A 14686-nucleotide genomic window follows, 5' to 3' on the forward strand; every position below is an offset into this window, starting at 1 on the left:
CTTCCAAATAATATCCAACAATGCATGGTTTATGAATTATGTCATGGTCTTGACCCTTACGCCCTGGACCAAACTAGTATTAGGTCTTTCACTTATCTTGATATTGCTTTTTATTGCTGATTTGCAGTGATCTTTTTTATTTTTTGCCGACTGCAGATTCTTCAAAAGAGAAGATATTTTTTTTCTTTATTTGTGAAGTTTGTATCATATGAGGCTGCTTTATTTTCAACTCTAAAGGAGTGATCTTTCTATTTTCAATTCATCTTGTTCTTTAATACTTCACATTTTACACCATTACTTACAAAACAAAAGAGATATATTGATTGAATCAGTGGTAAGTTGTATACATACATAAAATACTTTTTTATTCCCCCCTCTTTTTTTGGACGTCCGAGATTGGAGCAATTTGGTAGTAGCTATTGTTGGTTCTAAGGTAATTTTAACCTTAGCACACTATCAACAGTCAGGTATTGATATACCCCCATCCTAATAAAAAGAATAATGCCCATGAACTTGATCAATTCAATTTCACGCTCTTGATTGTCAAGAAAAAAAAAAGGAAAATAATCATTCTTTTAAGGTTAGATTGATGACCTATGAAGTTATTATTTAAGACAATCCACATCATCTGTGTCCTTTGTCTTGAACATGGAGATGATGTGAATAGCATTCAAGTTCTGTGTGAACGTCAGGATAAGTAAATGAAATCAGAATTTGGTACTTATTACCTTCTAGCTCTTAAATTGGTTGTCTTCATGCGTTTTTTACCAAGGTTACACAAACAGACTCATTCATGTATTTTGATAAACTTGGCCATATGGTGTGTAGAAGATAAATGGAAAAGATGAGGCATGAAAGAAAAAAAAGAGAATATCAGAGGAGGAGTAATACAAAATATAAATTGTCACTAATTTAATAGATAAAGGTAGAGTACAAGAAAGTGTACTTAAAGTTTATATTTGCAGATTTTCTCCTTACCTTTCATATATGAAAGTGTGTAGGGATCATCCTTAGTAGTGCGTGGTCATTAGTATAAACCATGAATATGGCATTGGCATGCACAGATCTTGGGGTTAAAAAATAGAATGCAATTATCCCAACGGAAACCAACCCTCATACCATATGGTGCGTACCTCCGCCCACTCAAGCACGCCCCCGTAGACTTGAGCGACGAGAAGTGCCGGTACATAATACCAACTTGAAATTTGATAAGCAATTAGGCTGCATGTATCCGTTGCAATAGTGCCTGGTGTGTATTCCTGATTAGTTGTAGATGGGCTGTATAGAGGTAAGACTGGCTGTGTAAACCTTATACAGTGATGATAGATGGATGGCTGATTTGGACCATTGTATCACTTAGATTGCTTCTAGCCAATATCCTTATTGCATTTTATATTGGTTAATTGGTATGTCAATCAAACCTGTATTTAAAGGGAACCCACTGTAAAATATGAAACCAGGTTGTCTCGAGGGGTTTGGATTTATTTAGGGAGACAAATTAACCTGTGAATGAATAGTGAAATTATGGTGATGATGTTATAGTCTACAGTTTGGGCATGATAATCACTATGTTTTGATGCATGAGAAGCTATGGGGTCAATGAATGAAGACAGTTGATTATGTACAAGTGGCTTCAATAAAGGGCTTGATTTTATAATAAAATCCTTGGACAAGAATAAGTATAATTGTTGTCCCCTCTGACAGTCTAACCTGTAACCACAAGTGTACAATGCACAGATCCAAATACACAATAGTTTTGCCCATTGTTATGCTGAGTTTGAGTGAAATTCATTCAAAATTCTTTTTATTTGCATTTTCTCTTAGCGTCACTTTACCCTATTTGATTCAGTGTTCCATGAAGCAAACATTCTCTATCAAGGTTTAGTATAGCTATTAAGATTGTGTAATTAGCTTTAAGTGGGTTATTTGAAAGATATCTTTCAGCAATGAAAGCTGCATTGATTGAAATCAAATATACCTGTAATAAAATATGAGATTTGATTGATGACTTCCCATCCTAATAGAAATCCAATGAAGACAGTGTCATCAATCATTTCCAAAGGGGTATGCACTTAGTCATATAAAGCCTGTCCAATATTCAGTCAGCTTATATATGCTTGGATAATGAAGGAATTATTATTGTGGGGAAAAAATAGCAAGAGATGAGATTGTTTTGACAATTTGGGGTATGGTAGAAAAATAGTGTGCCTGTAAGTGGATGGAGATTTTTCCAGACAAGCATAAACCACAATTTATATTGTGGTAGAAGAGAGAAGCGAGAAAAAGACAAGTATCGTTCCAAACAGGTGGATACGTTGTATTCTAGCTTCAACAAAAGTGTAATCATTGAGAACCAATTGGAGGTCAGTCAAAACCTTTGAAGAAAAGACACAATAATTTGAAAAGATGGAATTATGCTAAATTACTGGCTTTCAGATCAAATGATGGATTATATGCAAAGCAAACGACCTTCAAAATATATCTATATTCCAATATATGATAAGTTCACTGGAGTGTGTAATTAGAATAGAGTGAGCTGCAGACAGCCTGTCTATGCATGATTGCATGTGTAGAAATGAGACCTGTCAGTCATTAGGATTGAGTCATCAGTATTGATTCGTAGGGATGACATGCACTTTGGTTTCAGTTTGGGAAGTGATGTGAGAGAAATTAGGTTAATGAAGAACAAGTATTGTGTAAAAACAGGTTAATTGTATTTGTAATGGGTTAAGACTAGATTAAATCATAATTGGCCATTCATGAACATCATTGAAATGGAGTAGATTTACTTGATATTCAGTTCTCACTGTGTATTTTTTTTAATGTTAAATAGCAGAAATAATATCACAATCTGGTCTAAAACAAAAATATGGATATATTGTTTTGTTGAGCTTGTACAGTGTTGATATTTCAGATATATTCAGTTTTGTTGGCCATGGTATTGATTGGAGCAATATTTTGATCAGTTTTCTTCCATTTCAAGCTTGATAAGTGAGTCCCATCAGCTTTGCATAATAACGGTTAAACCTGTGAAAGTCTTAGATAAGTTGAGCTTGACAAAGGTGCTTGGTATACCAAAGCCATATCATATCCATCATGTCAATAGCAATAATTATATTCAATATTTGTATAGTGTATATCACTTTGGTGTTTATATTTTCCTATATGGAAGAGGCTTTTAGAGGCTGTAAATAATGACATTCGAGTTGCATCAGACTTTAATACCTAGTTGTATTATAAGGTATAGAAATTGAGAAATGTATGTGAAATGGTGTACTCTATTGTATAGTATACCCATTTGTCTTTCAACAAAATATTTTTCATCATTGACACTGTTTTTATCTAACAACTTTTATGTATTTTATGTATAAGAGGTTTTCTTGTACACAATGTGAGGTTTGTATTTGACATTGTGCTGTGAGGTTTGGATACTAAATGCATTAAATTAAATGTTCATATGCTGTAATGTTGCTGGTATTAAGCATTGTTTTCATGATTCTTTGTATCAATGGTAGAGAGACTTTGTAATGTAATATCTATGCAGTATAATTTGATTTCTAACAGGGATGATGAAAAGGCTGATAGAGTGAGTGAGAGAGAGAGAGAGAGAGAGAGAGAGAGAGAGATGAAGAGCAAGAGAGAGAGAGAGATGAAGAGCAAGAGAGAGAGAGAGAGAGAGGGAGAGCAAGGGAGAGAGAGAGAGAGAGAGAAAGAAGAGAGAGAGGGGGAAAGAGAGAGAAGAGAGAGAAAGAGAGGAAGAGCAAGAGAGAGAGAGAGAGAAGAGAGAGAGGGGAAAGAGAGAGAAGAGAGAGAGAGAAAGAGCAAGAGAGAGAGAGAAGAGAGAGAGGGGAAAGAGAGAGAAGAGAGAGAGAGAGGGGAAAGAGCGAGAAGAGAGAGAGAGAGAGAGAAAGGGGGAAGAGAGAGAGAGAGAGAGAGAGAGAGGGGGGAAAGAGCGAGAAGAGAGAGAGAGAGAGAGAGAAAGGGGAAAGAGAGAGAAGAGAGAGAGAGAGGGGGGAAAGAGCGAGAAGAGAGAGAGAGAGAGAAAGGAGAAAGAGAGAGAGAGAGAGAGAGAGAGAGAGAGAGAGAGAGAGAGAGAGATAAAGAAAGATAGGGAGAGAGGGGTGAGGGGGATTAGGAGGAGGAATTCAAAACAGATATCAGACTCATGTACATTAATTTGAACCTCATAACGTTCAAAGGCTTAGAACCAAGGACATTTTCTTATTTCAAAATCATGTCACATGAATGCTGAAAATTAAAAAAAGGATAAAAACGTTTAAAAAAACACAAACATTAAAAAATTACCGTATTGTAAGGAGAGGTTCTCTCTCTCTCTCTCTCTCTCTCTCTCTCTCTCTCTCTTTCGCTCTCTCTCTCTCTCTCTCTCTCTCTCCCTCCCTCTCTCTCTCTCTCTCCTCTCTCTTGCCCTCTCTCCCCCACTCCCTCATTCTCTCTCTTTCCCTCTTTCTTTCTCTCTAATCTGTGTTTTTATATTGCACATCATGTGCACAAGACTATTATCACATCTAAGTATTGTTATATTTGCTTTTCAATCCTTTTAGATTTCATTATACGATCAGTCTTACATCACTCAAACACTGAAAACATATTAACCATTCGCTATTACACAAGTTTTAGACTGTAAGCTCTTAGATTTATTTGCTCAAATATACCAAACTATAATCATATTTCATATTTTCTTTACAATGATTTCTGTTCCAGACAGATAAAACAATAACGATATCCTTATACAAAGAAAGACAGTCTTAATACACTTGATTTCCCCCAAAATTCAAAATGTATGATCAGAGTGTACATACCCGTAATACTCTACTTATTTTCATGTCTACATCAGGCTTTTAGCCATTTTGAAGGCGTGATTTCATATATTTAAAGCGATCATACAAACCGATTATAACAAGTAATTTTAAGAATTAGCTCAATGTTAAGACGCTGTCTTGATAGGTTACACTCTATCAACCAAATAATAAATGAAAGTGAATCTTTATTTCTTCTCCATGTTTATAAGTATTTGGATGAAAAGTATCCCTTTATATTAACACATGCTAACTACAGAGATATCCCCCCCCCCCCCAATACATTTTTTTTTTATTGAATCGTATCATTAGAAGTTTAGACAACATAGACACGGTCGATCTTTCTTCTTTCTTTTATCACAAAACAATGCGATTAATCAAACAATTGAGTTATATACTATAGCATTATATATACACGAGATTTACATTTGTACATTCGTAGGTCTCAAACCTTAAACTTCACAAATAGTATCTCTGTATTGAAAGAGTGCTGACAGCCAATAAATGAAAACTGACTATTTGTAAATCTTGGTTCTACTTCGTATTCATTCGAAAAGGAGAAACATTAATGGTCATGATTACGGCTATTCTCACTTCAAAAGAAAAATAAAACCTCTCAAAAGAGGTTCACATGGTCATCATCACCCTTATTCCAATCAATTTCTCTTGACATTATACAATGTTATATTACACTCAAAGAATTACAAGGTCTTACATAATTATAATAAACTTGTCCGTTGCACAAGCACCATTTCAATCAAATAAGTCTGACATATTTCGTTCACTGTACAAAAATAGAACTTTTCATAAACTTTCCTCTTCCTTCCTTCAAAACCTTCGTATCATAAAAAGACCTTCAGCTGCGTATAATTCAAACGAAGAACAAACACCAACAAACTCACAATTCAGTTTGTTTTTCATTTCTGTTAACAAGCCAATGAGTTATTGATGTTTAACCCCAATAGTTAAAAGTTACAAGCATTTCGATTGAAAACAAGAGTCAGATTTATTTTTTAGACCCGATATTAAAATGTACAACCAATCGCAATAACAATCCAATGTGATTTGATGTAATCATTTTTGAGTAGTTATTATCATCACTTTTTCAAAGACAGTTTTGATAACATTCATACACAATATTGAAAAATACTGAAGAACCCTTCATCTACAGGTTATTCTAATTAAGACACGTAATAATATAAAAAAATATCATAGGCAATTTTTGTCTTTTGTTGTTGTTGCTATTTTCAAATATATTTTGTACATTATTTTCGACGCTTTACAGTAATTTACTTTTTCAACATTAAAATAACAAATAATTACACATATTCATGAAACACAATTAAAAAAACGAAAACATCGTGATTTTTTTTTCGCATCTCACAACAATATGCAAATTATTATGCTACACATCAACAGTACTGATCTAGGTTATATTTGCTTAAATGCTAATATCTGTTTCAAAGTAATCAATCAATAAATCCATTTCATTTGTACGTACTATATACAGTCAATAATTCTCCTGTAAAAGTGCCGAAAACAATATTGCCCAAATTGTAAACAATGTGTTATGAATTGCATTTTAACAACATCAAGCTTAGAAAATTGAAAAAATATATATATATCCTTTTCATACTTCCTGCCGAAAATATCACTTTCCATACAACACTGTTAAATTGCCACCAATACTTTCGATAATTGCTTGAAATATACAGTCAGTTTCTTCTCAAAAGTGACCCGTAAAAAGCATTCCATATACATTCTTCTTTGGTTACCTTCAAATCAACCCTCTGTGAAGCATTCATCCAAATAGATACAGAAAAACAGTCATGTGAATATTCATAGATTTTCTAATGCTTCCTCGTTTTTGTCAAGGCTATTCACTGATGAGTTAAAGAATAAGAACAGAATCTGGTCTATTCACACACACTACATAACACTCTACACTATTTTCAAGCAAAAACTGATCGAGAATTTACACATTATTTTCCAGTAAGTTGTGCTGCAGAGATTTTGAAGAAGACCTATTGAACCTCCATTGCATCACAAACTATTATTCAAAATATATTGGATGAACATTTGGCAGGCGAAATACCTGGGAAATACCACACCTTAGTTTTTAGATCAATACAGTGTTGAAAATATACAACAATCGTTTCCATCTCCAGCTCTAGAAGAGTTTTTTTTTTCTCCAAACAGTCATGTCACAGAATCACAAATCTGCAAACTCACAGTTTCTTGTAATTGTCGGTGTGCTAGAAACATAGCTTTTTTTTAACGATATATTTGCATTATTTTTTTCTATTCTATTGCGCTATGAAAGCCTTCAGGGGAGTGTTTCACAAAGACTAAGATTGACTTTAAGTTGGACTATGGCAGGCTGCTCATGCCACTGGTTGCTCTCACCATTATGATATTTCTGACAATTTTTTCTTCTTTCAATAATGAATTATCAAAAAATGTAAATTCTGTATATTTTTTTTACCATGATTTGTACATCCCTTGAGAGATCAATGCCAGTAAATGATGAGAGCAAACAGTGGCATGAGCGGTCTGCCATCGTCAAGTCCAACTTTAAGTCGCTCTCAGTCTTTGTGAAACACCCCTGGTTTCATTTAAGTTGTTCCTACAAGCAATAAAAACGTCATTTGGTAACCCATTTGGCCATAAGATTCAATCTAGGTGTGCTAGAGGAATGCCTATCACCTATCAATGTTGGAATGTACGAAGGAACTGATGAGAGGTGAATCGTCATCATCATCTAACAAATACAATACCAGGTGTTTAGAATGGAATGAAAGGTACAATAATAAGGGAGCGTTTCCATTCTGTAACTTCAAACAGTTCTTGTTTCAATGGACAATCTTTGGTAATGGTACATAGACAGGTCCCGAAATATCGTTAGGAGTGCACGTTCATATCCAGAACGAACTCACTATTGTTGTTTGAATCCACAAAACCTTCATCGATGAATTCAGTCTTTATTTCAAAGGAACTCATTTCAGAATCATCAGAACCTTCAACAATAGAGTTTTTGAGACACATTTCCCCCGCCATGTCTTCCCATCTGCTAGTGCCCTGATTCGTGTAGGCGGTCATTGTGACGTCATCTTGCGAGATTGTTGAATGGGGTTGGTCTGAATCGGAGAGTTGGTTGGAGTAAGCATCAGAGCCTTGGTCCATCGCCTCCGTTGACGATGAAGCGTATGGTGAAAGCAAGGTCGTATTTGCCTCATCCGCTACCTCTACAGCCTTCGGGCCATTGACATTCGTGCTGTTGTAAAGCGTGGTCATTGACGTCATCATCTGTCCAATGTCCACACTATTAGTTGTCGCCTCAAGCGATTCTCGATCGTCATCAACTCCTTCGCAATACACCTCACCATCCGCCGCGCACATTTCAAGCTGTTGCACCTCACCATCCATCAAAACCTCTTCCTTTTCCATTTCCTCTTCCTCCTCTTCCTCCTCTTCCTCCTCTTCCTCCTCTTCCTCCTCTTCCTCCTTTCCTTCCCTTTCTTCGCTTACCTTACAGCTTGGCGTTGTCGAATTCAATGACGTCGATATCGTGTGATCAAAAAGTTTGGGCTTATCGTCTGCCGGAGTATCCGTTTCCATGTTTGTGCGCGGATTCTTTTCAATCTTGGTCGCCGAATCGATGTTATCATACCTCCAGCTCAATTTGAACTTGATCCGACGAAGGCAATCCAACTCGGGCTTGTATGCCGGCTCTTCGTTTGTCGGGGTCTTCCGTTCTTTTTGTTGACAAACGTCTTCGCATGTCAAATTTCTTGTCAAGTGCTCTTGGGTGCTCTCCTGACATTTCTCGACAATTTGAGGTGAGGCAGAGTTATTCTTATCGGGCGTGAAATGAGTTGATGGTCGGTGATGCGGACTCGGTGGCTGCGAAACGTGACCAACTCGTGGTGTTTTGCTAGTTGAGCTTGGGCGGTGCGTTTTAATGCGACGGGGAGTTTTGGTGTTGGAGGAGGGTACTAAAATAAGCTTTGGGAGGCGATGATGATGGTGGTGGCGGTGGCTGTGGTGATTGGTTGGACGCGACTCTTCGCCTTGTAATAATCTGTATGCAGATGCTTTCTCATTATTAGCCGTCTGTTCGTGTCCCTGTATTTCAGAAAAGGGAGAAGAAGATATAATAAAGATAACATTAGTTTATTCAATACTCTAAACAAAATCCACATGAATGCAGGAAAATTTCAAAGCAAAATAGGTTAACATCTTATCATGACAACAAGCAGAGTTATGACAAATATAATCCGGAAATAGGTGTATTTGAAAATTAAATATGTGATGAAAAATAATTACATGTATTACAAATTATCACATTATTTAATGTTCTTTGTAAACCTTGTCTGAGCCTTTATTTTACATGTGAGAAAAACAAATGTGCACGTTGAATGAATTTGGACAAATAAATACGTTGAATTGACATGCATCGAAAATGTTAACATAACAGTTTACATGGATGAAACCCTGCTAGTACGCTGTCTTCTATTTTTCAGAAAGCTCTGTTTTTCTACAAAGAAATATATTAATTTTACCCCCAAAAACATACAATGGCTTTTAAAAAGGCATGGAGTAACATTGTTTTCTTGAACTAAAAAACTCGTAGGGGAAATCCCTTTACCGCCCCGACCCTCTCAGTTAGGATTCAGTACCATTTTAATGATGATTATCAATCGCCAGCAAAAGATCACCATTAGACGATTACGCAGCTTCTCGTTTGCACTAATGGTGAACATGTAACTCTTACTGGTTTTCTTCTTTTTAGACATGATCTATCATTTGATGGGATGACTAGTAGTTTGGTCATACTTCTATCACATTACATCCTAGCTAGTATTATTCGAGATGGGCCGGTATAGAGAGAAAAAATAAGCATTAATCGACAACTTCAGCTCAGTCGCGCCTGCCGTCATTAACCCGCCCACGCACCGAGTGAAAATGTAGAGGTAAAATTGGCGGGGGTGGGGGGGGGGGGGGGAGGGGGTAGGTTTGCTGAATATAAACATAGGAAATTAACATTTTCCGTTCACAATCGAAGCCTTTTTTTTTTGGTATGAGGTCAGGTACATTCATTTTCCTACGGACTACAACCGCTGATAACTATGCAATAAAATGCTACATGGTTGTGATCCATAACACGCTTGTATATCTCACGTAACATGAGATTGTAGTACCCATGCCCTTAATGCAGACAATCTGGGTTACACGCAGCATATGTTTTCACCATTCGGTTCCATTGACGCAAGCCATCGGGCCAAGGGATGAGCAATAATAGGCCGCGTTCACAATCACACACCAAGCACTCTAAATGCGATCGCTTTAGGAAGGCAACCCACTCATCAAACCATGCACCTGCGATAGCAACCGTACACTGCTGGACACGTCTGACCTAAAGCATCCACCAGTGTGTTTATATGGAGCATGGACGATTCAATTTGGAGAGTGTAGGCGTTCAATTTAAGCAGCTCGATCGCTGCCTATTTTCAGAGCTTTTTATGCTTCGATCTTTCGTCGTAAAATCAAAAAGGGTCGAAATGTCGAATCAAATATCAGTAAATAAGTGTCACCGATGGAGTGAATTCCTCCTAATATTTGGTTGTCATGGTATTATCCATCATTGAAAGAGTAATTATCTCAGAGATAAACAATGACAATCAGTTTTCAATAATAGCATCACGTGCTGACAAAAATAGCGAATCCATGATTTTTTGACGGGGACTGTTTATCTAAAATATCTTGCAATTAAACGAAGAAGAGAAGAAAAAAGTTTCATCTTTTTCAAATAATCATAATGATTTCTCTTTTGGCGGATTGGGGGGGGGGCACATATAGGTTGTGGAGGAATTCCTTTGTTACGTAATAGCAGTTTGTTAAGGGGTGACAAATGTATCCAGTGCCTCTGAGATCCATTAATGGAGATAACACAGACCAACTTCGGGATTACAATGCTCTTAACTTGAATGAATGATAACACATTTGTATTTCTACCTCGTCACCACGATTTGATATTATTAGGCACACAAACTTCATCATGATCATGAATATACATGATTATATCCTTCACAATATCAGGCTTTAATATTCGTATAAGTAGATGAAATATTCACTGCCACAGGATGGAAAACAAAGAAATACAAAATTAAGTAATTTGATTGGCATCTCAATTGATTCCGCAGTTAACTGCTCTTAATTTGTTTTGTACAAATTACTGTCCGATGGACTTCTATATTTATTCCCCTGACACAGTATTGCTCTTAGATTATGGCAATGGACAATTTTTTTTTTTTTTTTAATCGCCTGATTTTTTAGGTTTAGGAACCGGGTGCATGTTCATGTATATGTCTATATTTGGTTCTATTAATTCATAGAAGCACAATTGAATTCCTCAATGATTACTGTTTTGACTTTCAAAGAATGGTGATATTAAGCAGTCTGATGGATTTGGCGCCTTATAAATCTTATGTATTATTATTATTATTAATAAAAAGGTCTCCTCTTTAGGATGACAAACACAAAACAACCCTATTATGCACATGCTCAGTTTTTGACCTTTTACTGTCATGTTAAGGCCTTTGACAATTCTATAAAAATCTTAAGTAATACCAAGTGTATCCCCTAACCTCAACCAAGTTTTATCAGTCGTTAAACAGCTAAAGTGCTATGTAATTCTGTTCCTCCCCGCCCATGTGGAATTGTACGCACTTGAGTGGAGAGTAAAATGCCAGGCTAAGTGGTAAGAAAGCCTTCTGTCTAGCATGCATTCGATGCGTGTTGCTTACAGGGCTGATCGCAAGCCTTGCTACCAGGTCAGATTGGGCAACAAGCCAACTTCAAAATCCACACTTCCCCCAGCATACATCGCATGTAGGCAATGGCAAAGCTAGCTGTAAACAGGGTTATAATTAAACCAAGTATATTTACTCTGGTACATACTTTCCTTATCACAATATTTGATACAATCTATATTTCGTCTGCTAAAATATATCCGTCTCAGATTGTATCCAATTATTAAAAATGCGCTTGAAAATAACTTCTTTGAAATGTAAAAGAAAAAACTCACTTAACCAGGCCTATATCATTTAAAGATTTGGCGCCTTGCTAGGGCGCCGTTATTAGTGTGTATAAAAATAGCAGCGCATCCAGCGTGCGTGTGCGGATCTGTGGTTAGCTGTTATCAGCTCCATCTCAACTGTTTGATGCATATCAAGGGACCTTTAGAAAGGATTCGTTTGTTTGTTTGTATTTTTGCTTACTAATTTGTATTTTTTTAATATTTAGAATATGCCTAACCATAGCCCATTGCTTTATGATGGTTATATTACTCTTTGGAGGTCATTATAGATTCATAATTATGTATTGAGTAAAATCATGCACAATATAATTTCCAGGTATGAACATTATCACATTATCACAGTCGCAAACACTTTCAATAACTCAACTCAAAGGCAAGTGCAATACCCTCTTGTATAGCCCCTAGAAATCAGGTTCACAATACGTAATGCATCACGATTATTGATCGGACACTTCAAAAACCGACGCAGAAGGCTATTAATTATGTGTTTTTTTTAAGTTAGTGGTGGTGGTGGTGGTGGTGGTGGTGGTAATGGTGGTAATGGTGGTAATGGTGGTGGTAATGGAGATGGTGGTGGTGGTGGTGGTGGTGGTGGTGGTGGTAATGGTGGTGGTAATGGAGATGGTGGTGGTGGTGGTGGTGGTGGTAATGGAGGTGGTGGTGGTGGTGGTGGTGGTGATGGTGGTGGTGGTGATCTTCTAAAAATCTTTACTGCAGTCTTGCAAGCGATCCAAGGGAGTAAAATAAGCCTAGATACTTTTGCATGAGCTATGAAATGTGCATGGTGGCAAAAGAGAACTTAAATGAATTGGCTAGCAAACATTAAACTAACCTCCATGCACATGGATAGGTGCAGGACAGTCCATCATGCGGCGTTTATACGCAATATGGCATGCACATGAACATGACGAATGTATCATCTGCATTCATCACTGTGATGAAAAGTACTTGTGTGAAATTTGTCAGAGTCGTTGTTTCTTCCAAACCAAGCAAATTAGGGTAATTGCAAAAAACATGGAGACACAGCCATCCAATTTGTGCTTAATCGTGGCGTAGCGCCTATTTATAATTCTACTTGTCAGTCTGTGTCTGGCATTCATGCATCTACCCGAGACCATCGACCTAAATAGAGCGACAAATCCATCTATAATTATGCAGCAGCGTTCCTTATTAACATTGTGCTGAGCAGTAGCCATTCATTCAGAGGGTTCATGGTAACATTGTGAGTACATCCAAAAGTTCTTTTTGTAACAGCCGAGTAGGAACGGTACAACCTTTGATATTTAAGGGCATACAATAGCCGTGTGCCCTCACAAGGTCATGAAATATTGAAAAGTATTTTTTCTTTAGTCTTATCTCTCTTGAGCCCCTCCACCCCCTATTAAGCATTAAAGGTAATACAAAGTCTTGGTATAGGTTCATGAATTTGGTTCAAATGAACATATTGGAAGCATATGCGATCCTACAATATTTAGTGATCGTTGTGGCGGTTAAAATCGAGTCTAAAGTTATGAAATTGTAAATAATAGACTCTTTATGTTGTAAAGCTCCCTCTCAAGGTCAAGATATTAATTAGGCTATAAAATAATGTTTCTTGATTTAAATCGACCAATTAGCTATTACCGTTTGGAAATTATATATAACAACTACATATCTGAAATTGTCAGGGTCGGAGCTACCATTGTACGGCCGTAGGCGCTATTTGAAATGTATCAAAATTTACCGGTGCTCCCGGTAAATTTTTATACTCAATTTTTCTTGAAAGCAGAAGTGTTTTAAGGGCTAAATTTTTTAGTGCTTATAATACATCCACAGGGGCATCCAAATATATCAAAATTGTAAAGATTCAGTATCCACCCGATTTTCAAAATTTCCCAAAACTTTGTATTACCTTTAAGAATAGACCATCATCGAAAAGCAGGTATTTAGAAAAATTGAAGGAATGCTTTCTCCCTTTCTTTCTCTCTCTCTCTCTCTCTCTCTCTCTCTAATAATTGGAATGAAGAATTGAAAACAGATGACGTGAATATTTTGCACTTTTTAATAGCCCTAGACACCTTAGGGGAAAGTATTGATCTAGCAATAACAGTGCGGTCGGAATATTGCTAACAGTAATGCTGAGAGAAATGGGGGAAGGGAAAATTGAGGAAGAAAAAGAGAAGAGAGAGAGTGTGTGTGTGTGTGAGAGAGAGAGAGAGAGAGAGAGAGAGAGAGAGAGAGAGAGAGAGAGAGAGAGAGAAAGGGGAAGAGAAGATAATAAATACCGATAAAAACGGAGAAGAGACCAAGAGAGGAAGAGGCAGAGAGAAGAGAACGGAAAGGGAGTGGAGGAGAGAAAGAAAATTCCGTCTCCAACAATAGTACACAATGCATTATTCTGGTTTCTATGGCTACGTAACGTCAGTGTGTGTTTATTTTCATGTCATCCATCGAGTCGGTTGGCTACACGTAGACCGGGTGCAATTTCAATTATAGGTCCAAAATGCTTCTTCTTTTCACACACAAGTCAACTTGTTTCAAATGCCAAGTGATAGCGTAATGAATATGCTTATCTGTAATAATACCAACAAGTAGAAATAAGCTATGTTCTTTTATTGAAGAGACGTGATTTGCTACATTTCACAATTATTGTAGATGCACGGTTATAATGAATGATGTTTCATTCTGAGCAAAAGATTGGTAAATTTGCTGTACTTAATAAAGTTGTTCATAGATGTAAAAGTATTGCTATGATAGAACCTTGTGCGACACGTTTTCATGTTTTCAATCT

General features: G+C 36.7%; 1 protein-coding gene across 1 annotated transcript in view; it reads right to left on the reverse strand.

The window, feature by feature from the left end:
- Positions 1-7290: 7290 nt before the first annotated feature.
- The window catches only part of LOC100892218 (polycomb group protein Pc), a 33949-nt gene continuing 26553 nt past the window's right edge, over positions 7291-14686 (reverse strand). The window contains exon 5 of the mRNA XM_011675148.2: positions 7291-8942. Within this exon, the coding sequence (XP_011673450.2) occupies positions 7719-8942 (1224 nt within the window). The 3' untranslated portion in view covers positions 7291-7718. The remainder of the gene's footprint in view (positions 8943-14686) is intronic.

This window comes from Strongylocentrotus purpuratus, unplaced genomic scaffold, assembly GCF_000002235.5.
Source record: "Strongylocentrotus purpuratus isolate Spur 01 unplaced genomic scaffold, Spur_5.0 spur5_scaffold_14, whole genome shotgun sequence".
Taxonomy (NCBI): domain Eukaryota; kingdom Metazoa; phylum Echinodermata; class Echinoidea; order Camarodonta; family Strongylocentrotidae; genus Strongylocentrotus; species Strongylocentrotus purpuratus.